Source organism: Vicia villosa, linkage group LG3 (assembly GCF_029867415.1).
Source record: "Vicia villosa cultivar HV-30 ecotype Madison, WI linkage group LG3, Vvil1.0, whole genome shotgun sequence".
Taxonomy (NCBI): Eukaryota; Viridiplantae; Streptophyta; class Magnoliopsida; order Fabales; family Fabaceae; genus Vicia; species Vicia villosa.
The window spans coordinates 139,384,162-139,408,879 of record NC_081182.1 but is presented as its reverse complement, the minus strand read 5'-3'; the positions used below and the strand labels follow the sequence as shown (position 1 = coordinate 139,408,879).

The 24,718-nt window shown below is 37.6% G+C and overlaps 1 protein-coding gene across 1 annotated transcript; it reads right to left on the bottom strand.

Moving 5' to 3' along the window:
- Nucleotides 1-6,910: 6,910 nt before the first annotated feature.
- On the bottom strand, nt 6,911-7,807 carry LOC131656733 (molybdopterin synthase catalytic subunit-like). Its single transcript, XM_058926363.1, has one exon. The coding sequence runs from the start codon at nt 7,620-7,622 to the stop codon at nt 7,047-7,049; it is 576 nt and encodes a 191-aa protein (XP_058782346.1). The 5' UTR covers nt 7,623-7,807; the 3' UTR covers nt 6,911-7,046.
- Nucleotides 7,808-24,718: the final 16,911 nt, after the last annotated feature.

The window sequence follows — 24,718 nt, the reverse complement described above, 5'->3', positions numbered from 1 at the left end:
CCAGGCACAATCACGACAAGAATGATTAATGTCATAGTGGATGAACTTTAGATCATTAGATTTACTTTCATTTGCAGTTTCTATTCTGTCTGTTTAAACATTCAAATTATGATAGACATTATTTGTTTTAATAATCATCATCAGTGCATTGCATATATTTGTCTTGAATAAATTATTTCGTTATCACTCATTTTAAATTATGTCTTTACTCTGCATATGTTTTGTGATACTCAACTCCTGCTAAGCTGTAAGCCTTTTAAGGGAGGATGACGAGAACGATACCGCAACCTCATATAGTATGCTTTTGAACAGACTATGCTGACGATGTACAGGCATTGTTTCAATTCCTAAACAGTGGAGATATAAGGATGTTAATCCCTCGTTAACCCCTTTGAGCCTAAGAAGTAGAAGTTTTCTTTCTTGTACTAATTAAAACCCTTGATCATAACCTGGGGCAGGGTAGTCCTCAGTTAATTTGGCTGTGCATTCTATTTTAAGAGAATCATTCAGTACACCTTTCAACAAAGGTTTCAATCATAAACGTTCAACCATACACATCAAAGAAGTGTTGGAGATGTCAATCAAAAGCCAATGATGGTTCATCAATCATTAAGCAAGGCAGTCAACATCTTTCAAAAAGAAAAAAAAATGAATGAAAGAATGAAAAAACATATATACAAAGAAAAGCCTGCTAAGTCAAAAATAAAAATCAAAAGATGACTTAGGCAAGAATCGAGGCATCCCGCTGACTGTAAGCTTAAAATAGACAGTTCAGGCAAAAGTTAGGGATATCAAAAGATGAAAAAAGAGAAGTCAATAAATTCCTGAACGACACAATGTTGTGACTACCAAAAGGAAGAAGTGACTGCCATCTCGAAAAATTCTCTTTGCTTGCGAATCATCATCATTATCAAAGGTGCAAATCCAAAAGTCTCTTGGAACCTGAATGCATAAGCCAAATTTACTGAGTTTAGGACTGAAGATCATCACGAAGAGGGGTGGGGATAAATAAACTTTGAGCCTTTATCCTTTGTTTCTTAAACCGTGAACCAAGCCACGTTACAACCCTTGAAAGTCCTAATTGAAGCATGGTTAGTTCGAAAGCATACTGTCACCAAAAAAAAAAAAAAAAGGTATCCTGACTCCTTAAGGTTTACCAAAAACGAGGAGTCGGTATTTCATTCTTACAAACATTAGTGCAAATATCATTTTTTTACAAGTGTCGTGTTTTTGCATCTCATGTTTTAAAGGTTTTTCAAAAATTCAAGACAGACGTATGCATTGCATCTCATGAATTCATTATTAAACATATTCTGCTACATAATTTCAAATGTTAGCATCAGAAAGAACTTGCACAGGGTACAACTAATGACTGAAAGTTATCCCGACAGACAATATTACTCCAAGAAGCAATGTCTCCTACGTATACAAGGGGCATGACACGTCTTTCCCAATCCATCTGGGGCAATCAAGTCAAGATTCCAAGAATCTCTCAAAATCCAAACAGTCAGGGGCATCATCCTAAGTTTACGATTACTAGGGGCATGTCACATACAATATACACTTCATAAAGTCCTCGTGAGGTGAATCTCTTCAAAGTTCCTGCTAACTGGGGCAAATCTATACAAGTCCAGTTTGACATTTTAAGTGACGTGTCCTAAATCGAGTAGTGGTTACTATAATACTGGGGGCAACTTTCACCCATGTCTCCCCACAAAGCCGGGTTCACAAGATCATATCCCCACAGAGTAATCATTAAGAAGATATCTTCAAACGCTCTCGATAAAGACACGGCTGCCCAACAGAGGTTACATCTTCAACACTGTCGCTCTCCTCCAACATGATTTATCAATATCTTTATCACCAATCAGGGAACATCAAGTCACTGATCATCTCCAAGCAGAAATCAAGAATTCCCAGCTGAGCATCTTCAAGACAAGATCAGACAGTACAATTACAAGGACATAAAGATCTACTTTCTTAATCAAAGACAACATAAATCATATTCACATATCATATGTCATACACTGCATGCATTACCTCATAAAAATTCATACATAACATGCAAAGCTTCTCATTTATTTTGAGAGACTCATTATGTAACCCATGCATCATGACATTGCATAAATTTAATCTTACCTTTTGCAGAATACAGGTACAGAAAAACGAACGAAAACTCCAACTTTCCAAAGATCTAATTCATCTACCACGAACGGTAATGACACGATCGTTTTCAAGATCTAATTCATCTACCACGAACGGTAATGACACGATCAATTCCCAAGATCTAATTCAGCTACTACGAACAGTACTGACACGATCAACGCTCGAAGATCTAATTCAGTTACCACGAACGGTAATGACACGATCACTTTCAAAGTCTAATTCAGCTACTACGAACAGTACTGACACGACAAAAGATCTAATTCGGTTACTACGAACGGTACTGACACGGTCAACTCTCAGAGATCTAATTCTATCATCACGAACGGTGTAGACACGATCACTGACCTTCTCAGTCTAATTCAGCTACTACGAACGGTACTGACACGACAGAAGATCTAATTCAGATACTACGAACGGTACTGACACGGTCAAATTTCAGAGGTCTAATTCTATCATCACGAACGGTGTAGACACGATCACTGACGTCCACGGTCTAATTCAGTTACTACGAACGGTGCTGACACGACAAGAGAGTCTAATTCTATCATCACGAACGATGTAGACACGATTATCTCTCCAAAAGATCTAATTCAGTTACTACGAACGGTAATGACACGATCAACGCGCAAACGACATTTCTCAAACTTCAACTACCGGATGGCATCTTTAAAGCCCATCTCCGACAAAAGTCCCTACTTCAACTAGGGCAAATTTCTTGGTATTCTAGTGTTCAATCACCTTCCACCTTCAGATACCGACTGGCATACAAACCATTCTACATCTTCAGGTTTAAGATAATTGAACAGGGGCAGCTGTCATACCCCAAAATTTGCCCATACTCTTCTCCTGCACAAACCCAAATCAAAACACAATGCTCCTAAAACACACTCTCCTATACAAGGCCCTGAACTAGGGTTTAGGTCAGTCAAAAGGAAATCATTGAATCAATGGCTTAAGGTGGCTCCATAGGGTCACCAACATCCCAAAGAATCTCTGTGCAAAGTTTCAAGTCAAACAGAGCTAATTGAGTCCCTCAAATCCTGATTAGGTCAACAGTCGATCCCCAAGGGCAAAATAGTCATTTCAAGCCAAAGTTCAAGATATTTGGTCAACAACATTCTCATAACCCTAAAATCATCATTTGATCAAGGGTTGATCATGATGATGCAAGGAAAGATCAGAAAAGTCAAAAGTCAAAAGTTACTATTTTGGGCATGAACTGAAAAAGTCAACCAAACTTTGAAAATTCACCAAATATTCATACTTGATCAGAAAAATTCCCACCAAGGCTCATTTTGAAGGGAATTCATTCCTCTATCCAATGGTCCAAGAATCAAAGCCCATAGGTCAATGGTTTAAGAGATATGGCTTCATACATTATAGGTCCTTTTCAAAAGTCAACAAAAAGGCATGTTTTTCAAAAGGACATAAAATGAGCATGGAAACTAATTTTGATACGAGACCAAAAGCACTGATTAAAGGACTCTCTAAGGTTTCTAGAATGTCTTAGAACACCTCCATACCTCAAAAATTGAGGGAGAAACACCTTGTCAAAGTTGGACTATTTTTGAGAAAGAATGTGAAGAGAAAAGGTTCAAAAACCCAAACATTTCCAAGTGGGCCTATGTTTTTCCATCCAAACTCCATCTTAGGCCCATGCATGTCCCAAAATTATATCTCACTATTTTTATTATTTTTTATTAATTATTTTATGGTTTCATTTATTCTAAATCACAAATTAATTATGTAAAATAATAAAAATAAAAAGATATGATCTCTCTTCAATTTTAGGCCAAGATTCAATCAGTATATTCCCCTAAGAAACCTCAAATTCGTGTACCCCTTATTGGTGAATAAAAAGATTGAGTTTGGTTAAATTTAGAAACATATTTCCTAAATTTTCAATCAAATTTTCAATCTTTGATTTCATAAGATTCTCTCCAAAATTGTTAACCTAATACCTTCTATTATAAGTACAGAACTTGATCACACCAAAAAGAAGAGGTTCAGCAGCCAGAGAAAGCTCCAAACCCGAGTGCAAAATTGAAGAAAAACTCAAATCGGTTCTTGGCGATTGAAGCGAATTCAATGAATTTTGAAGGTGCTAATTCACTTCTGGATCATCACTGAGTATTGCTCGATCATAATCAAGTCCAGAAACAGCCAGATACACGTTCAAATAAGCCTCGGTTTGCCGTTTTTTTCTCTACTTCAATTACGATTCGTCATACATTATAAATCGATTTCGATTGCATATTTGTTTTTCCTATCATGTTTGCGATCTTTCTGTGCAATTAATTTGACTCTGGTTGTGTTTTAAGAGTTATGCCATGGTTAGGTTTAAGAGCTCTCAAATTGGGGCTTCATGATTTAGGAAAAATTAGGCAAAACCATGGTCGTATTCGTGTTCAGGAGATCCAGATACATCGATCTATGGCCTTGGGTATCATTTATCTTGTGTGTATAGTATTTTCGTGTTAGCAGGTTTTGTAGCTACGGTAAAAAACCGTAGGTAGTGGTTCTAGCCACGGTTTGGCTGTAGGTATAGCCTAAGGCGACGGTGGCGTCGAAGAAGATGAAGTGTGGCAGCTCCTCATTGGTCCGTTCAAACTGGGGAAAGGCGCGCAGGTGGGGGGCAGCTCTTAGATCAGGTACGTTAAGACTCACGTGGAAACCGTGGTCCCTCAACGCTAGTCCATTGGATCACTCCAGTTGCAGATCCAACGTGTCAGGAGGCGCAGGTCTATCATGGTCCACACACGCGAGTCACATACGATCACAGCTAAGTTTTTGCAATTTTTTTTATTTTTAATAACATAGCGCCCATTATTTTTCTTTATATACATATATATCATTAAATTTTCTTTTTCTCTTTCTTTCCTATAATAATAATAATCTATTTATTATCTTTTGTTCTAAGAACTTCTTTTTAATAATAATTTTATTTATTTATTTATTTAACACTTATATTATTTATTTATTTTATATGTTAAATATTTGTAAATAATTAATTTGTTTGATCTATTTATATATTTATATACTCTTTTAATTTTATACCTTTAAAAATCACATTTATTTTATTTTAATTCCAAAGATTTATAAAATTTATTTTTACCCTCGATTTTATTATCCCGATTTAATTAATCAGGTCGCAAGACCAATAGTTAATTAAATCGTTTATATTTTCTTATTTAAATTCGTACCCTAATCAGGGTTTACGAAGATCATACCCTACACTGAATGTTTTTTTATTTATTTATGCCTTTTCAGGGTTACTTTTCAAACGCCTTCCGACTACGCGCCTGATCCAAAATACGAAGTTAAGTACTCTATTTAATTTAATTTAAATACTATTTGGTTTATTTTTAGAATTAGGGTTTGTTCCGCCTTCATTTTTCTCTGCCTTGTTTTTTTTCAGGGTTAACCTTAAAGGCGCCCTATTAACCATATCAGATCAAATGCAAAAAGCTAAGTACCTTTCATTTATTTGCTCATTTTAATTTATTGTCTCAACCTTCTTATTTTAGGGTTAGAGATGTTCGCCTCCGAATTAGTCATACACTCACCCTATTTTTATTTTGTTTGCCTTTTCAGGATTCGATGATTGCCAAAGCTACGAATGTTTGGTAACCCTAAACCCTGACTTTAATATTTTTCTGTTTTATTATTACTTGTATCAAACCCTATTAGGGGATCCGCTGGTTACAAATCCCCTCTCCTCCGCTGGTTTCATTTTCCCCCTTCCCTTTATTGCTTTATATACTGCGTGGTTAGTAATTTAGGGAGTGCAACTCGTTAATTGAATTAGAATAACTAATTAAAAGATAAATATCTGAATTGAATCACGTGATTGGTGCACACACGCACGCTTTTTGAGGTAACCCTCTCTGTTGCCTGTTGCCTGTTGCCTTGTTGCCTGTTGCCTTTGTGTTTTTGCAGAATAAGCCACGTCCCCCGAATTCGAGGATACCTCAGCCATGTTGCCTCGATAAAAAGGTCACGACCCTAATGATGCTGCCTTCGATACACAAATGACCTCGACCCTCGGATGTTGCCTACGGAAAAAGGCTGAGGTATCTTCTGGTTGCCTACGAAAATGGCTTATTCTGATCCTTGCCTCAGACTACCTGCCCTTCTATGGCGTGGGACAGTCTTATGGCAAAGGATGCTTCGATGACCCTTCAACCTCCAAACGAAAGGCTTCCTGCCCTCTTATGGCAAGGATAGACCCTTTCATTCTGAAAGGCAAAAAGAGACCTATCATCTGAGTTTAAGGTAATTGCCCCTAATTGCCTTGCAATGCTCAAACCTTTTTATTATATTCTTTCTCATAATTTTTCAAAAGGGCAACGCTTATTCACAAGCTAAAGTCCCTATCTCTTTCATCTACATTTTCTAAACAAACGAGCAAGCAAAGCAATTAAGAGCCCATGGAAAACCATGGATGCAAAGGGTGCCTTACACCTTCCCTTTGCATAAATTACCCCCCGAACTTAGATTTCTTTAAAAAGGTTTTTTTCTGTTTCTTTTTGCCTTTCCGAATTTGTTTGGATAAAATAAAAGTCGGTGGCGACTCTTGCTTACCGCGACATTTCGATCGATAAAAAGTCAGTTCACCGTGTTACACCCGCCAACATTTATTAAATGTATTTCATTTTACCCCTGCATTGTTTTTGGAAAAAAAAATCTGGTTTTGAAGAGAATCACTTCTAAATGAGAGAACTTAAATACAAGATTGATAATATTAGTGTTAAGAGATGGGCAGGTTTATTGATTTCAAAGCTTAAATACAATCTTATTTAGAGATTGGGAAAAGGGAATGGGGGAGAGAGATATTCTGCAAACTAATTTTATATTTTCTTTGATGCCCAAAGTTGACATTAATCTTGGCTACCTTCGTCAATCCGAACCTTATTCCCACAGCAAAGCTTTTTGCTATGCTCCTTAATTTCTAACTTTTTCCCCGAGCAAGCCACAGCTACATCCTTTTTACCAAGCTCGGACCTCCTCTCCAAGAATTCAGTGTTCTCTTTCCATATCTCTCCATTTGAATAAACCTCCTTTTTCCAAATAGGAACGGTTGCTTTTACCTCATCTATCAAATATCTACATGCCTCGAGTGCATCAGCCCTGTGAACAGACGACACTGCGGTGAAGATACTCGTTTCTCCAACAGGTACTGTGCCTAGCCGATGAGCAACAGCAATGGAATGTAGATTCCAGGACTCTCGGGCGGACGAACAGACAGACTTAATACAACGTATAGCCATTGGAATGTAAGCTTCATATATCAACTCCAAGACTGCTTTTCCGTCAAAAGTGTCACGAGTTGTGCCTGAAAATGTAGCTATAGCACCAGCTTGTGGGGCACTCACAAAGTTCATATATTTAGCCACATCAATTAATTTCAAATTTTCCAAGATTTCAATAAGATCCTTATTTTCTTCAGTAGCCATTTTCTATCAGAAAATCAGATAATATGCCGATGGATTGAATATCTTCTGCTTTTAGAGCCTTTTTTTCAATCAAAAGATTAAAGCAGATGAGTCCAGCGGTTAATCCTGCAGATTGATTACAGCTTCTTATAGTTATGTACACAAAAACAGGATGAAACTCATGCAAACATTAAGTTATATGTCAACATCAAACAGCCTAAAAAATTACAAAAAATTAACAAACAAAATGTAATGTCACAAGATAAATATGTATCGTAGACCCTTCGATATAGAGAGCTTGCTTTCACCTAAACTTAAGTTCAGCATTTGATGATTCATCGACAAGAAAATGGCTCAGTCAAATTGATGACATTTCAATAAAAGGTACTCTCATACTAAGTTTGGAGTTCCTTAATTATCTCAGAAAAATACACCAGTTGATAATAGGTTGCACATCATTTACTTCATTTGATCTGAAGTCTGAAGTTTGAACTCTGAAATGAAAATTGAAAACAAGTATTGAGCTAGAAAATTTAATCAATGTTCAGCGTTCGTTCACGAACCAGCAGAGCCACAGCAAATCTCAATGGTTTATTTAGAGCCAAAGAAAGTGATAGCACCCATGACAGAGATGTGGGTTTGGAGGACCAAGTTAGGCCCAACATATGGGTAGCTTATTTGAGGAGAGGAAAGGGACAAAAGATTACTAGTGAGGTGGCTGAGAGAGCGAATACGGAATGAGAGCTAGTGGAATTCGGTTATAAGGGCATGAGGAGTGTGAAGTGAGGTAGGAAGTGATGTAAACAGTTTTGAAACAGAAAAATACTGAATACTTTTATTCATCACAGTAGATCCTTTTAAATAGGCATATAACAGTTATCAGTTTTCCCTAAAAGATAGCTATCCACTACTAGAGTGCCTAAATATTAGCTCTCCACTAAACAACTAATACACGACTGCCATAATTTCTCAAGACCAAGTTTATAGCAACTGACATTAATTTAAAACAGAAACAAACAAATAAATAAATAAATAAATAAATCTTAACACCCTCCCTTAAACTAATAATATCTGCAGATAATATCAGTTTAGAAACAGTCCCAATGCAATAACCAACAACTTCTTTCTTTATCTTGCCTCCATTAACGAACAAACTCCTAGCATACTTCGAAGCTTGACAAATGCAGCAGGCTTTAGGGGCTTGGTCAAAATGTCTGCAACCTGATTTTCACTCTTGCAATAAACCAATTTAATTGTTCCATCATTGCTAAGATCTCTTAGAAAATAATATTTCACATCAATGTGTTTACTTCTTCCGTGTAGTACAGGATTCTTGGAAAGTTTGATTGCTGAGTTGTTGTCACAAAAAATTGTGGTAGCTTCAACTTGCTTTAATTGTAGCTCTTCAAGAATCCTTCTCAACCAAATAGCTTGACAAGCACAAGCTGTTGCAGCAATGAATTCAGCTTCTGTAGATGACAGAGTGACAATTTGTTGCTTTTTAGAAGACCATGAAACAGCTCATGTCCCCAACAAGAAAGCATAGCCTGAGGTGCTTCTTCTATCATCTTGATCTCCTGCATAATCACTGTCCGAAAACCCAAATAATTCCAACTTTTCACCTTTCTTGTAGAACAGCCCAAAATCTTTGATATCTCAAATTTGTTCTGCATTCTGACTTGTAATGGCCATACTTGCCGCATCTGTAGCATTCAATATTGGATTTGTCTAGGGACTTTGTTAATTGATGGCCTCCACGTCCTCTTCCTCTTCCTTGAAAATGGTTGTCTTGATGCTGATAATTTTGTTGGTTCACACGATCATAGTTGTATTTTCCTCCTCTGCCTCGATATCTTCCTCTACCTCGTCCTCTACCACCTCCACTAGGTGTGGTGTGATTTTCGGATACCGCCTTCAATGCTTGTTCTTCTTTCTCCTGCTGGTTAATTTTTTGTTCATGAACCAACAAGGAACTTTGCAGTTCATCAATTGAAAGTTCGTCAACATCATTAGCTTCTTCTATCGAACATACAACAAAATTAAATTTTGGTGTCAATGATCGAAGAATCTTCTCAACAACTGTGACATCTGTCGCCTTGTCTCCATGAATCCGCATCTTGTTAACAATAGCCATCATTCTTGAAAAGTAGTCCGTAACTGACTCTCCTGATTTCATTCGAAGTAATTCAAACTCCGAACGAAGTGCTTGAAGCTGCTGCCTCTTTGTTCAGCGTTCGTTCACGAACCAGCAGAGCCACAACAAATCTCAATGGTTTATTTAGAGCCAAAGAAAGTGATAGCACCCATGACAGAGATGTGGGTTTGGAGGACCAAGTTAGGCCCAACATATGGGTAGCTTATTTGAGGAGAGGAAAGGGACAAAAGATTACTAGTGAGGTGGCTGAGAGAGCGAATACGGAATGAGAGCTAGTGGAATTCGGTTATAAGGGCATGAGGAGTGTGAAGTGAGGTAGGAAGTGATGTAAACAGTTTTGAAACAGAAAAATACTGAATACTTTTATTCATCACAGTAGATCCTTTTAAATAGGCATATAACAGTTATCAGTTTTCCCTAAAAGATAGCTATCCACTACTAGAGTGCCTAAATATTAGCTCTCCACTAAACAACTAATACACGACTGCCATAATTTCTCAAGACCAAGTTTATAGCAACTGACATTAATTTAAAACAGAAACAAACAAATAAATAAATAAATAAATAAATCTTAACAGGAAGAATATTCTAGCCTTTTTAATAACTTATAATGTAACTATTTACTGTCATTTTCTGGGTTTGCAGTATTGGCCCAACCTGTTGGAGCATTAACCTGATAGGAGACTATCAATTCTGGAACAAATTGAGAACCAGTGTTTGTGATTGTTTCTGAAGCCACCTAAGAAGAAGGATGCCCTAGTAGCAGAGTTGTAAAAGCGTGAATTGATTCTGGAAGAGATTCAAAACAAAGCTGCTGCAAACCATGAAGCACTGATCTCACTCATCACGCAGATAAGGATACCCACCTTAATAACCAATCTTTCACGAAGAACAAAGTGAAGACCGGAGAAAAGACATCACCGTTCACCACCTTGCAGGAGGGTGCTTTGGATGAATTTCACAGATCCATCAAGAAGGTAGAATTGGCAATGTTGATCGGAAATGATCCAGTCAGTTGAATCGCAAGAGCTAGAGTTTGCTTCAGAGCCTAAGACCCGCAACCAGAGGTGAAAGTGAATCTGGTGCAGGTGTGTATAGACGGACCCACAATCCACTTCTTCAAGGCATTAACGGAAAATAGGGAAGAATTGACCTAGGAAACACTCAAAAGCACACTGTTGGAGCGCTATGGTGGAATCAAAGATGGAAAAGTTTTCGAGCAGCTGTTAGAACTGCGTCAAGAAGATAAAATTCAAGCATATGATTGCTCAAATGTCAAGGTTGTCGGACGAGCAGTGTGTGGGATGCTTCATTTATGCACTCTGAGATGGAATTTGTTGCATGGTGTGTTTCCAAAACACGCTTGGTCCTCTCTCACGTCCCCATCTGATGAGTTTGGCCCAAGCGGTGGAAAGTGAGATGCAGAAGATTGGTTAGATCGGGTCACGTTCAAATGGGTCAAGAGGTAATCACGAGAACGGGTCAAATTTTCACCTCAACTTGTATCCGTGTCATAACAAAGGGAGATGAATGGATCTTGTGGATTGAAAAGAGCTCGGATAAGACAAACCCCAACCCAATTCCATAGGTGGAGCTTAAAATTGAGAATTTGAGTTGGGCTTAACACAACTTAACAAAACCAGCTTATAAGGTGATAATTGTCTTCACTTATAACCTCATGTTCAACTATCTATCGTCCAATGTAAGATTCTTAACTTACACACCCCTCATACCCAACAAGACAACATATTTAGAGCATGACCTGATGGCGGATACCTGATATTAGGTGGCGTAATGGGTTAGGCTTAAATCAATCTTATCAAATTGGTTTGTAAAGTGAGGACTTCTCTCACTTATAAAGCCATGTTCATGATCACATCCAATATAAGACTCTTAACCCCTATGAAACAACTAAAATGCATAAAAAGGATTTGAAGCTTTAAGTGTGGGAAATCGTTTCATTCACTCCATCAATGCCTTGATAGGCAACCCAGCCAACACGATTGAGATAGTGGCGAAAAAGAAAGTCGATGAGGATGGATGGCTAAATGTGATTAGCAAGACTTCCAACTTAAAGGGGAATACAAGGGTTGTTGCTTGTTGACGTCATGGCATGACTACCCCTAATTTCATCCTTAGGAAGCTGGTACCAAAACTAGGATTGTCATAAAGCTCAAACTCATGGCGTGTGTAAGGAAATCTCACTAAAACTGCAACAACTTCAGGTTACTATTGATTAGATTCTTTTCAATCTTGAGAGCATAAACATGGTACTATGAATGACTTGGCTAACTTCCATAGGAGGGATGTGGATAACTAGATTAAGTAGGAGATGTTCTTCAAATTTAATACAAATTTGGCGGGGCCGAATGGCCTTATTGAAAGGCTCCATTTGAATGGGGGAGCAAATTGAAAGGGAGAGAGGCTAGCGTAACAGAAGTGTAGGTGTTAGAAAGAGAGAATGAGTGGAAAGAGAAGCACTTCATGGTGCTGTAACTGAATCAGTTAGAATCTGTTGTATTCAGTTTTCATTACATTGATAGAGAGTGGCACCTGTTACTTATACTAGTAACAGGTGACCTGCAATAGCAGGTAATAGGAAGATACAAAGGACAGGTGGCAGTCCATAACACACTACACTATGCTAGATACAAGGGACAGGTGGCAGTCCATAACACACTACACTATGCTTCTCTAATAGTAGGATATGGTAACTATTTTGGATAAGTTCCTTGTTCTTGTAAATGATTATTTGTTGGATAAGTTGCATGGAGTTAATTTGTTTTTCCTAAACATGTTATCAAGTTGGGGTACCATCAAGACCGGGTTAGAGAGGAGGATGTCCACAAAATGGCTTTCAGGATCCAAGATGACCATTAGGAGTATCTCATCATGCTATTTGGTTTGATAAATGTCCCCTCCTCCTTTCAGGCACTTATGAATGAGGTATTCAAACCTATGTTGCGAAAAATTATGGTGGTATGTTTTTTATGATAGACAGGTGTAAAGTGCAAGTTTAGAAGAGCACTCAAACACCTCGAAAATTATGCTGAAAGTGTTATATAACCAGTAGTTGGTTGGCAATTAAAAGAAATGCATATTTGCTCAACCATCAGTAGAATACCTTGGTGTAAAGTGCAAGTTTAGAAGAGCACTCAAACACCTCGAAAATTGTGCTGAAGTGTTATATGACTAATACTAGTAGTTAGTTGGCAACTAAAATAAATGCATATTTGCTCAACCATCAGTAGAATATCTTGGCCTCTAATTTCTAATGGGGTAGTGGTGGCTATGGATCCTAGCAAATTCAGAAGTGTGGTGAATTGGCCTACTTCCAAGTGTAAGGATTTTCGGTCCCCGAATACTACCAGGAGTTCATTAGAGATTATGGAAAAACTGCCCGCCCCCTAACATCATTAATCAAGGATGGTTTCAAATGAGGAGCTTCGGGACAGCAAGCGTTTGCAGCATTTAGGGAGAACGTCACAACAGTCCTTGGCTCTTCCAGATGAAAGTGACGCTTCAGGTTGAGGACTTGGCGCTATTTTAGTTCAAAAAGTAAAGCCGGTTGAATACTTCAGCAAGGCTTTGAGTGACAGGAAACCCACCAAATCAGCGTCTGAAAAAGAATTGAAGATCGTGGCTCTAGCAATTCGACACTGGTGCCTTTATCTATTTGGGAGAAAATTTACTGCGTACACCAGAAAAATCTTGAGCAACAGTTCAGGCAGCGAGTTACGACTATGGACCAACAAAACTGGGCAGCTAAACTGTTGGGGTATTATTCCGTCATTGTTTATAAGTCGGGCTTGGAGAATAAGGGGGAAGATGCTCTCTGTCTCGCTTGTATGACAAGAGTGAATTCAACACTTTAATCAATTACCGGAGTGGGAAGGCAGCAAGGAAGTTTTGGAGAAGGTTCATAGGGATAAGGACTTGTTGAAATTTATTACTGATTTGCAGCAAGCTTCAACTATTCACCTAGGGTTCACATACACTAATGATGTTTTCTATAACAATCAGTTGGTCATTTATGCCACTTCTTGGATTCCCACTCTGTTACATGAGTTCCACTCCACCCCACAAGTTGGGCATTCGGGCTTTTATCGCACATACCGTCGTATAGCAGCTAAACCTCTTTTGAGTAGGAGTGAAAAGAGCATTCAACAATATTTTCGAGTGTCATACATGCTAACGCCAAAAGTATGTGACAGCTTCAAACTGAAAGAAAATGGAGTAGAATCCTTCTATAGAGTTTCATCTTGATATAGGATCTCTCCTTTCACTCACAATATCAAAAGGACGGGGGCATCCTTCCACTATCCTTATTTCTTCTATGTATATCTGCAATCCTCTCTAACTAAGCAACTACCCTATTTAATTTGAATTACAAAATAATTGAGTCACTTAAATAAGTGTTATCTTTAGAAGAGTGAATGCAATTTCTATGTTAATTAAACATTTTAATGCAGATAAGAAATTCATAAAGCACGCAGAAAGCATAGTCCGTATCCTAATTAAAGTCAACATGTTGCTTCACAAAACTGTGAGTTTTAATCATATCATTCATTATTACAATATAATCCAATTAGCAGTATACAAAATATGAAATTGATGATGACTTTCATAAACATTTGAAGAAATCAACATGCACAAACAAACAATAAGATGCCAAGGAAATCGGAAAGAAAAAAATATAGAGGAAAAAACAGATAACAGTCAAACAACATAGGAAAGGAAAAAACTGAAGGATGAAAAGGTACCAATCCGATAGCTATAGGATGTGAAGATCCCGGCGGCGGCTATGGCTCTGGCTCAGTGGCGGCTATGAAGGTAAATTCTCTTTAAATTCTTCTTGCTTCTCAACTGTGGCTGCCCTTGAGTTCTTCTTCTAGCTATTCATGTGTGTGTTTGTGTTATTATTTGGTTCTGTTTGAATCAAGTGAAGTCTCTTAGTTCAGAACCGTTGAGTGAAGTGAAAGGGTTCTATTGAAATGTAAAATTAGGTTTTTTTCTGTCTCCGTTTGCAGGGTGAGCCTTCTTATCCGGTCCTGAATGCAAAAAATATATAAAGAAAATTAGAAAAGGACTCCTGCGTACGCCGTACGAGTCGGGTTACGCATATAACGATGTTAATATAACGATGTTAATAAATAAATATATATATATAAAAAATACGCAAATTAAAAAGAAAAAATATTTGAAATTATAATTGTCATATACATATTAATATTAATTTAATTTAGTTATAAATATATATATAATAAAGTAGTCATCTACACTATAGCTGTCCAAACGGGCTACCCGATCCAAAACGGGTCGGCCCTAGCGGACCTCGGGTTTTTTCGGGCCGGGCCCAAAAAGCCCATTTTTATATGGGTTCCGTTTTTACTACCCAGGCCCAGCCCTGTTCGGACCTCGGGCTCTTTCGGGCCGGGCCTAAAAAGCCCATTTCCAAAAAATATATTAAATATTCTCTTTAATTTAAAAAATAAATTATATTAAGCTTAATTTTTAAAAAAATATTAAAATTTGTTTTTATATTTCACTATTATAAAATATATTTTAAAGAAATACAAAAATTTAAATTTTTTAATTAGTATTAAATATTAAATTTTATTAATTAAATATTAAATTTTACTATTTATGGGCCCATGGGCTACCCGGAGTCCATACGGGCTGGCCCATTTAGGGCCGGGTTTTTTCGGGGCGGACTCAAAAAGGCCCGAAACAAAATGGGCTCAAAAAATTAGGCTCAAGCCCTAACATTTTTTGGGCCCCGCGGACCGGCCCATGGGCTTCGGCCCATTTTGACGGCTCTAATCTACACGTGTGTTCGCACGCATCATACAATATCGTTACAAATCTACCATAAATAGTCATCTACTTGTGCGTTCGCACGGATTGCACAATATTATAAATAATAAATAAATATAATATATGTGATTATATTTATTTGATTAGGTAACATGTACTAAATTTGTTGTTCAAATTTTGTTCATAACACACTACACTATTGTTATACCCCAAAATTTGCCCACATATTTTTCAAGAAAACTCCAATCTAAAAATTAAGGGTCTCATATAATCATGGATTTTTATTTCAACAAATATCCTGACATATGAAATACTTAGTTTTTAGAATTTTTCTTATGCAGTAATTTGGCTTGCAGTTGAATTTATTCTTACGCAAACACCAAATACTGTGTATTACTTCACACATGCTATTTATTTATTTACAGATAAATGGTACTGACACAATTGGTACAGAGTTAAATCTTTTTGCAGGCGCAGAATCAGGAAACTCAGACTGTACTGGTAACAAGTAGATTATTATTATCTTTTGTTTCCCACTAATTGTTGTACTATATTCCATTATTTGCAAAAATCTTTTCAAATCTCTTTTTTCAAAAATCAAATCTCTCCTTTTTCCAACACTATCATACACTTTCTTTCAAATCTTACTTCCACTCAAATTTTCCTTTTGTACGGAATCACATCATTCCCCAACGTCTCTTTCCTTCTTTCCATTCTATAAATACCTCTCATTTCCTTCCATAAAATCTCACATCAAATTCCAACTCATCTTTCAAATTCCTATCTCATATCTATTTTCTCTTCTTCCCTGACAAGAATGGCAAAGTGGATAGAGACACTGTTTCTTGCAGTCATCACCATTGCTACGGTGATCATGACTTTCTTCTGCCTGCATAGTCCTGAGGAGTGTGGACCTGCAATGGTTATGCTCCCAATCATCTACATGTTATTGTTCATAGCATGGGTCATTAATCGTCATTCTTAAAATTTACCGTGTTTTGTACCGTTTATTCGTCGTACTGTTCAATATAGTATGTGATATTTGTACTGTCAGTATTAAATGTTGTACTATTTGTCATAATATTGCTTAATTACTAAGATAATATTTTGTGTGTTTTCTGCCAGTCAAATATTCCTATTTCTGTGCATTAAATGATTTTCAGGGTTATTATCGGTAATTTTGCCCGCATACCGTAAATATTAGTTATTTATTATGTCTGTGTTTTTCTAACAAGTCATGTAAATAAACTCTCATTTTTCACATAAAACAAAAACAAAAAACAACAAAAAAGAAAATTAACTTTGACTGTTGATTTTTCACTCTAACTGCTACATCAATACCTGAACAGTCAGTTGACAGCCAAACTGCTGGCAGTACAATTCTCAGTGTTTTGTACCATCAATCAAATCAATCTTTCACAATTCAAAATTCCAAGATTTTTGTTCTAGAAGTCTTCTGAATATCACGCGATTAGCAGAGACTCAACACTGCACAAAAATCAGGTACGCTTAACTGTCTCCTACACAAACAGTCCCTAATCAGGGTTTTTCTTGTTTTTACAGGAGCAACAAGTTTTTGAGAGCTCAAATGGATTTCATACACATCCATATATCTCAAAGTACCATCATACAAATTTTCAAACTTCAATTCACTCAGACGCACCGTCAGCAGCTCAAACAGTCAACAGACGACCCGTTTGACCAAAAAAGTCAACAGACAGTCAAAAATGAAATTTTTTGTCAAAGTCCATATTTTGTCAAAGGATTCATCATTTGATCATTGGATGATCATAATTCATCAAGGAAAGATCAAAAATCAACAAAACCCTAAGATTCAAAATTAGGGTTTTTGCCTGAAAAGTCAACTCAACTTTGACTGATCATAACTCTCTCATCCTTCATCCAAAAAATTCAAACCAAAGCTTGTTTTGAAGGAAATTCAATTATCTTTCAAATGCCATTGATCCCATGGTCATTGGATTCACCATTTGAAAAATATGATCAAAGACATTACAGGTCATTTTCAAAGTCAACAAAAAGACACTTTTTTCAAAAGGACACACAAGGAGCTTCAAAAATCATTTTGACATGAGACCAAAGGCATTGGTTAGAGGACTCTTTGAGGTTTCCAAAAAGTGCAAGATCTCCTTCATATGTCAAAAATTGAAGGATTTACACCTTGTTGAAGTTGGCTAAATTTTGGGAAAATACATGAAATCAACATTGTTCAAAAATGCATTTTTTCCAAATGGGGCCAAGTTTTCAGCATTCAAACATCATTTCCATGATGTTATGGGCCTCCCACGACCAAGACTAAGCCCATGCCTTTTTTTATCCATTTTTGCATGATTTTATCTTACTTTAAGATTAAAATTAAAAGGAAAATGCATGGATAAATGGTAGCTTACAATCTAAGCATGACTCACCCAAGGAACCTTCAATTTTCTGCAGAGGATTGGTGCACAAGGCAAGAGCATTGAATGGAGTCAAGACTTGGTCAAAAATTCAAGGTTTTTAATATTTAAAAACCAAGTTTTCAACAAAGGCAACAAAGATTCTTAGCTTCACTTCCAAGCAGCCTTTGGCCTATAAAAGAAGTGGAATACTTCAGTAATAAGGGAGACACGAATCAGAAACAAAGCCTTGCTCATATACACTTGTAATCACTTGAAAAAAATTCAAAGAAAATTCAAATTCGAGTTTTTAATTTCAGTCCATTTCAATACAAACTAAGCATTCAAACATCATCTCTGAGCTTCACTGAAACTATTCCAATCAATTGCAAGTCCTAAACATCACTGAATCGAGCTATATAGGCCACGGTTTGTTCAAACTAAAACCAACTTATATCTCATAACACACGCATATTTAACAAGATGTAGATGCATAATTGTGTTTGGTTTGAAGCTCTGGTCGTTTCTGGAGCTTCAATTGGATTTTAATGGATGTTTGTAGCATATACCATTTTAGGGTTTACTTAGCTCAAAATTAGGGTTCTTCATTAGGGCCAAAATTAAAACAAATTAAGGGCAGGGTTACATTCAGTGGAACAAGACGAATCCAATGGTACCATCGCGCCTGATTTCTATGCTTGTTTGACCCTATTCGTTATTTTGCAGATTTAGGGTTCACTTACAATAGCGCTTTTTTACAAAAGCGCTGTAAAAGGCCTTGTCTGAAGGTTGAAGACGATGAGGTGTCTCCCCCTCATTGGTCCAGAAGCGCGCGCGTGTTTTTAAATTTATCTCTGATTCTGTGCTTTGCAGGTGTACTGATCACCACGTGCCTCAATTTCTGGACCATCTGATCTCACTTAATGAATGATCCAACGCGCCAGATCACTCTTCCCCACCATGCTCCCTCACTGATTACCACACAGGATCAGTATCCTTTTATTTTCTATTTTATTTTCTATTTTATTTTAATTTCTTTGTTAAATTAATTAAAAATAGTTTTAAAAATCCAAAAAATACACAAAAAATATTTTTAGACTTCTAAAATAATATATTATTTTCTGAAATAAAAATATTTTATTTTCTTCAAAATTCTAATATTTTTGCATAATTAATTAGTATATATTTATATATTTGCTTTTTAATTATTCTAACCAATCAAAAAATCATAAAAAAATTGTTCTTTGTGTTAAATATTGTTTATATATTATAAACTAATTTTGTACATATTTTGAATAATTTTCTTTTTAAGTTTTAATTATTTGTATAATTATTTGCATAATTATGTTTTAATTAACTTAAATCAATTTCAAATCAATTTCCAAAAATTCCAAAAAAATTAGTTTTGTTTTAAAATTAATTAACAAATATTTTGTACATATTTTAAACTTAATTTCTAGGTTTAAATCTATTTTCATCTTTTTCTTCATTTTAATTTAATTAATCATGCATTAATTATAATTAAAATAAATCATAAAAAATCCAAAAACATGCCTTTTATTTTTCTTGCAATTTAAATTCCTAGATAAATGTATAGGATGTCAAATTCATGTAAATAGGCTAGTTTACATTTCCCGCACAATCGATGTAATAGCGTAGATTTACTTTCCGCACTTTACATTTCCGCACTTTAATTTCCAGCAAATATAAACTGCGTGTATGTCAAAGATAAAATTGAACCGTTAGATCACTAACTTCAAAGATAAATATCTGAATCCAATCACAATCACACTTGCACCTCTTGAGGTAATCCCTTCTCATTCCTTTCAAAATCAAAGTCAAAATTCTACTGTTTCGAGTACAAAATCGAACCTTGCTTTTATATCCGGTGAAAGGATAGATTTTTAAAGGAAATAGGATAAAGACCTTACAACTCAGGGTAGACCTCCTAGTTTGCTTGCTCAAATCAAAACAAACAAAATTCTCATACACTGTTGATTTTTCAAAACTTTCAAAAAAGACAATACTTTGTATACATCCAAACACGGGTTATTACAAAGTTAACGTTCTTTTCAAAACATCTTTCGAAAGATAAACAAGCATCTTGTATACATCCACACACGGATCATTACAAAATTCAATTTACAAAGGTATTTGAAACCACATATGAGCAATTTCAGAGCAATTGAAAAGTGATCGAAAAACAAGTGAGCTAAGCAAACTTAAGAGCCCATGGATAACCATGGATACAAAGGGTGCTAACACCTTCCCTTTGTATAACCTACCCCCTTACCCAGAATTTCTTAAAGGTCTTTTTTCTGTTTCTTTTATAAACCTTTCCTTAATTGGATAAAATAAAAGGTCGGTGGCGACTCTGTGAATTTTCAAAAAAAATGCGAAAGCATTAAGCGACAAAAAAGAGTCAGTTCACGTATCTCTACAGATCAGAGGTATGGCCCGGTATTAAAAAAAATCGGAGGTCCACAACTATGCTTCTCTAATACCCCCCCCCCCACCACAAACTCATGGGGAGGTTACAACCCTGAGTTTGTGCCTGAGAGACAGAAAAGCAGTAGAAGCCAGGGGTTTAGTAAGCACATCTGCCCATTGATCAGTCCCAGGAATATGGAGAACTTGCAGTTGTTTGGTGAGAACCTTCTCCCTCACAAAGAAGAGATCAATCTCCATATGCTTGGTCTTGGTGTGCATAACAGGATTATGCGCGAGTAATACTGCAGACTGGTTGTCACACAAAATTTGAGGAGTTTGGCAGTTAATGAATAACTCTTTAAGGAGAGTTTGGATCCACAAGACATCAGCTGCAGCATGAGCCATGCTTCTGAACTCAGATTCAGTGCTTGACCTAGCCACCACATGCTGCTTTTTAGACCACCAGGATACTAAGTTTGGCCCAAAGTAGATAGCAGCCCCTGATGTACTTCTCCTATCATCTGGGTCAGATGCCCAGTCAGCATCACAGAAAAGTTTAATGGAAGGAGCAGTGGATAGAGGTAAGGCAGACAGGTGCAGCCCATGAGAAATTGTGCCCTTTAGGTACCTCAAGATCCTTTTGACAGCTACCCAATGTGCCTCAAGAGGCAGAGCCATAAACTGACAAACTTTGTTAACAGCATAGGCAATGTCTGGCCTAGTCAGAGTAGCATACTGAAGGGCTCCAACCACTGACCTATACATGTAAGGATCACTGAGAGGAGGAGATCCAACCTTGGTGAGCTTGCATGTAGACTGCATAGGTGTAGTGACAGGTGTGCAGTCCAGCATATTTGTTCTATGCAGGAGGTCTTTGACATACTTGGACTGCGTAAGCAGCAGAGCCTGAGGAGCAACCTTAGTAACTTGAATACCAAGGAAATAATCCAAATCACCCAAGTGTTTTAGTGAAAAGGCAACATTAAGCTTGGTAATAATATCCTGCAGTAGTGAACTAGAGCTGCCTGTGATGATAATATCATCAACATAAACCAAGATATAAACAGTATGACCACCTTCAAGGTAAGTGAAAAGAGAGGGATCACATTTGCTAGGGTGGAAATGAAGCTGCATCAGAGTTGTTTGTAGTCTCTCAAACCGTTGTCTGGGGGCTTGTTTGAGACCATAAATTGCCTTGTTCAACTTGCAAACCAATGAGGGATCAGACTGCTCAAAAACTGCTCAAAACCTGGAGGTTACACCATGTAGACCTCTTCATCAAGTAGGTCATTGAGAAAGGCATTATTCACATCTAGTTGCTGAATTGACCAATTGTAGGAGAGAGCAATAGAGAGGATGATTCTGATTGTAATAGGTTTCACCACAGGAGAGAATGTCTCATTGAAGTCAAAGCCCTCTCTTTGGTGAAATCCTTTGGCAACCAGCCTGGCCTTATACTTGTTTACTGAACCATCAGGATTTTCCTTAACCCTGAATACCCATTTACTGCCAATAGGCTGCCTGTTAGGTGGTAGAGGAACAAGTGTCCAAGTCTTGTTATGTAACAGAGCATTGAATTCTGCTTGCATAGCAGCCAGCCACTTAGGGTTAGTGAGAGCTTGTTTGACAGACTTTGGTTCAGCAACTGCAAGCAAGACTCTAGGTTCTAGTCTAGGCTGCCTGAAACCAGCTTTGGCCCTGGTAGTCATGGAGTGATGATTGACAGGGACAACATCTACAGGAACAGCCTTAATAGGGATAACACCAGCAGACTCAGCAGAGTTAGCTACACTAGAAGCAATGCTGGAGACAGAGTGACTAGAAGGACAACTAGAGGAAGGTTGAGAGGGACCACTAGTGGAATTTTGAGAAGAACTAGTGACACTGTGAGGGTGCTCAGAGTGAGATGAATTGGCAGACTGAGCAGAACTGTTAGTGTTCATAGGTACAGGACTGGAAGAATGGGGAGGAATGGGTGCTGCTGAAGATGAATTTGACTCAGTGGTAGTAGGGTTAGAAGGAACAGAGAACATGGGTAAAGGGGGGGGGGGGAGAGAGAGAGAGAGAGAGAGAGAGAGAGAGAGAGAGAGAGAGAGAGAGAGAGAGAGAGAGAGAGAGAGAGAGAGAGAGAGAGAGGAAGAGGCATTTGAATTGAGTTTAGGTTTGGTAGAAGAAAACAGATCTAAATAGGGAAACCTAGTTTCATTGAATAGAACATCTTTTGAAATATACAGTTTTCCACAAGGGGAGAGACATCTATAACCTCTATGAGAAGTGGAAAACCCTAAAAACAGACACTCTTGAGACCTAAAGTTGAATTTGTGTGTGGAGTATGGTCTGAGTAATGGGAAGCAAGCACAACCAAACACCCTAAGAAAATGATAATCAGGTCTGACTCCAAACAGCAAGGAGTAAGGAATCTGAGAGTGAACAGAAGCAGAAGGCAACTTATTAATCAAGTAAACAGCAGTAGAGAAGGCAAAATCCCAATAGCTAAGTGGAAGAGATGCCTGACTAAGTAATGTAAGGCATGTGTCCACTATATGCCTATGCTTTCTCTCAATAACTCCATTCTGGTGATGTGTATGGGGGCAGGCAACTCTGTGAACAATGCCAAGTTCAGATAACAGTTTATTAAAGGGCCTAAATTCACCCCCCAGTCAGATTGGAAAGCCTTGATAGGGGTATTAAGTTGCAGCTCAACCATGACCTTAAACTGCTGAAAAATGGACAAAGCTTCTGACTTATTTTTGAGAAAATAAATCCAAGTAAACTTGGAGTAAGCATCTACAAAGGACATGTAGTACCTAAACCCAAGGGTGGACACATTGGGAGAAGGACCCCAAAGATCACCATATATCAACTCTAGAGGTTTAGTGTAGACAGTGTGTGAAGGTGAAGAGGGAAGTTTGTGAGATTTTCCCATACAACAAGCTGTACAGAATGAAAGAAATTCTTTATTATTGAAAGGAATATTACAATTTTGGAGTACAAGTCTAAGTGTCTGCTGATTAGGATGCCCTAACCTTAAGTGCCACTTATTTGAAGTATTAAAACTAGTTACATTGGGAGACATAGCTCCAGACTTAAGACTAGTAGGAGCTACAATGGCTGAGTTTAAACTAGGAACAAAAGAAGAAGGTCTTGAACTGGAAGAAGCCACAGAGCTGGAGCCAGCCAGATTAAGAGGAGGAAAGACATAAAGACCATCAGAACCTACTGAACCTTCTAGCAGCACTTCATGTGAGGCCTGGGATTTGACAAGACATGAGTTAGAATTGAATAAGAAATAGACAACATTATCACGACAAAACTGGCTGACACTAATTAGATTCTTAGTAATAGAAGGAATAAGAAATAGTTTATTGAGAGTGAGAGTTGTGTGAGCCTGTGTAGGTGACTGAAAATCACTAGAGCCAGTGGAGAGTATATCCAAACCTTGCCCGTTGCCAATTAGGATCTGATCATGTCCCTCATAAGGTGCAGCTTGTTGTAAGTTTCTGGAATCATTTGTCACATGGTAGGAAGCACCAGAATCAGGATACCAGGCAGTGGTAGCATTGGCTGCAGGCACATTCTGAGCAATCAAAACACTAGGGACAGTCTGAGCAACATAAGCACCAGGTGCAGCAACAGCTAGAGCAGGTCTGTAGGGAGCAGTAGGTCTGGACCAAACATTGGCAGCTTGAACAACCATAGGAGTAGGAGAAGCTGTCCATACCTGATTGTATTGAGCATCATAAGTAGGTTGAAATTGTTGATTGAACCTATGCCAACAATTCAGAGCAGTGTGTCCAGTTTTAGAGCAAACTTGACACTGAACAATAGTTGAACCAAATCTGCCTCCTCTGCCTCTACCAGTGCGTCCTCCTCTAAAGGCACGACCACCACGAGTGTACGGGGCTTCAGATTCAGCAGGCTGACTAGATACTTGTGCAGAAGCTTCAGAAGACACATGAGTGCTCTCATCAGGTTTGGTGACTGGAGAGGCAGTGTGTGTAAGGTTGAGAGAAACCAGATCTGGAGGTGCAGTCTTCTTGAACTTGTTTAAACGTAGTTCATGAGCAAGAAGCAGGATCTCAACTTCATCAAGGTCCATGACACCAAACTTGCTCTCAATCACAGAAACCACAGGTGAAAAATCTGAAGGAAGACCTTCAAGAATCACATCAATGTGATGAGAAGCTGGTATAGGATCTCCAATGGAAGCAAGAGCGTTTATAGTTGTACGAATTTTAAGTAAGTACTCCTGAATGGACAGAGTATCAAGCGAAATCGCACGGAGTTCAACACGAAGTTGACGAGCTCTCGCTCGTGTTTGC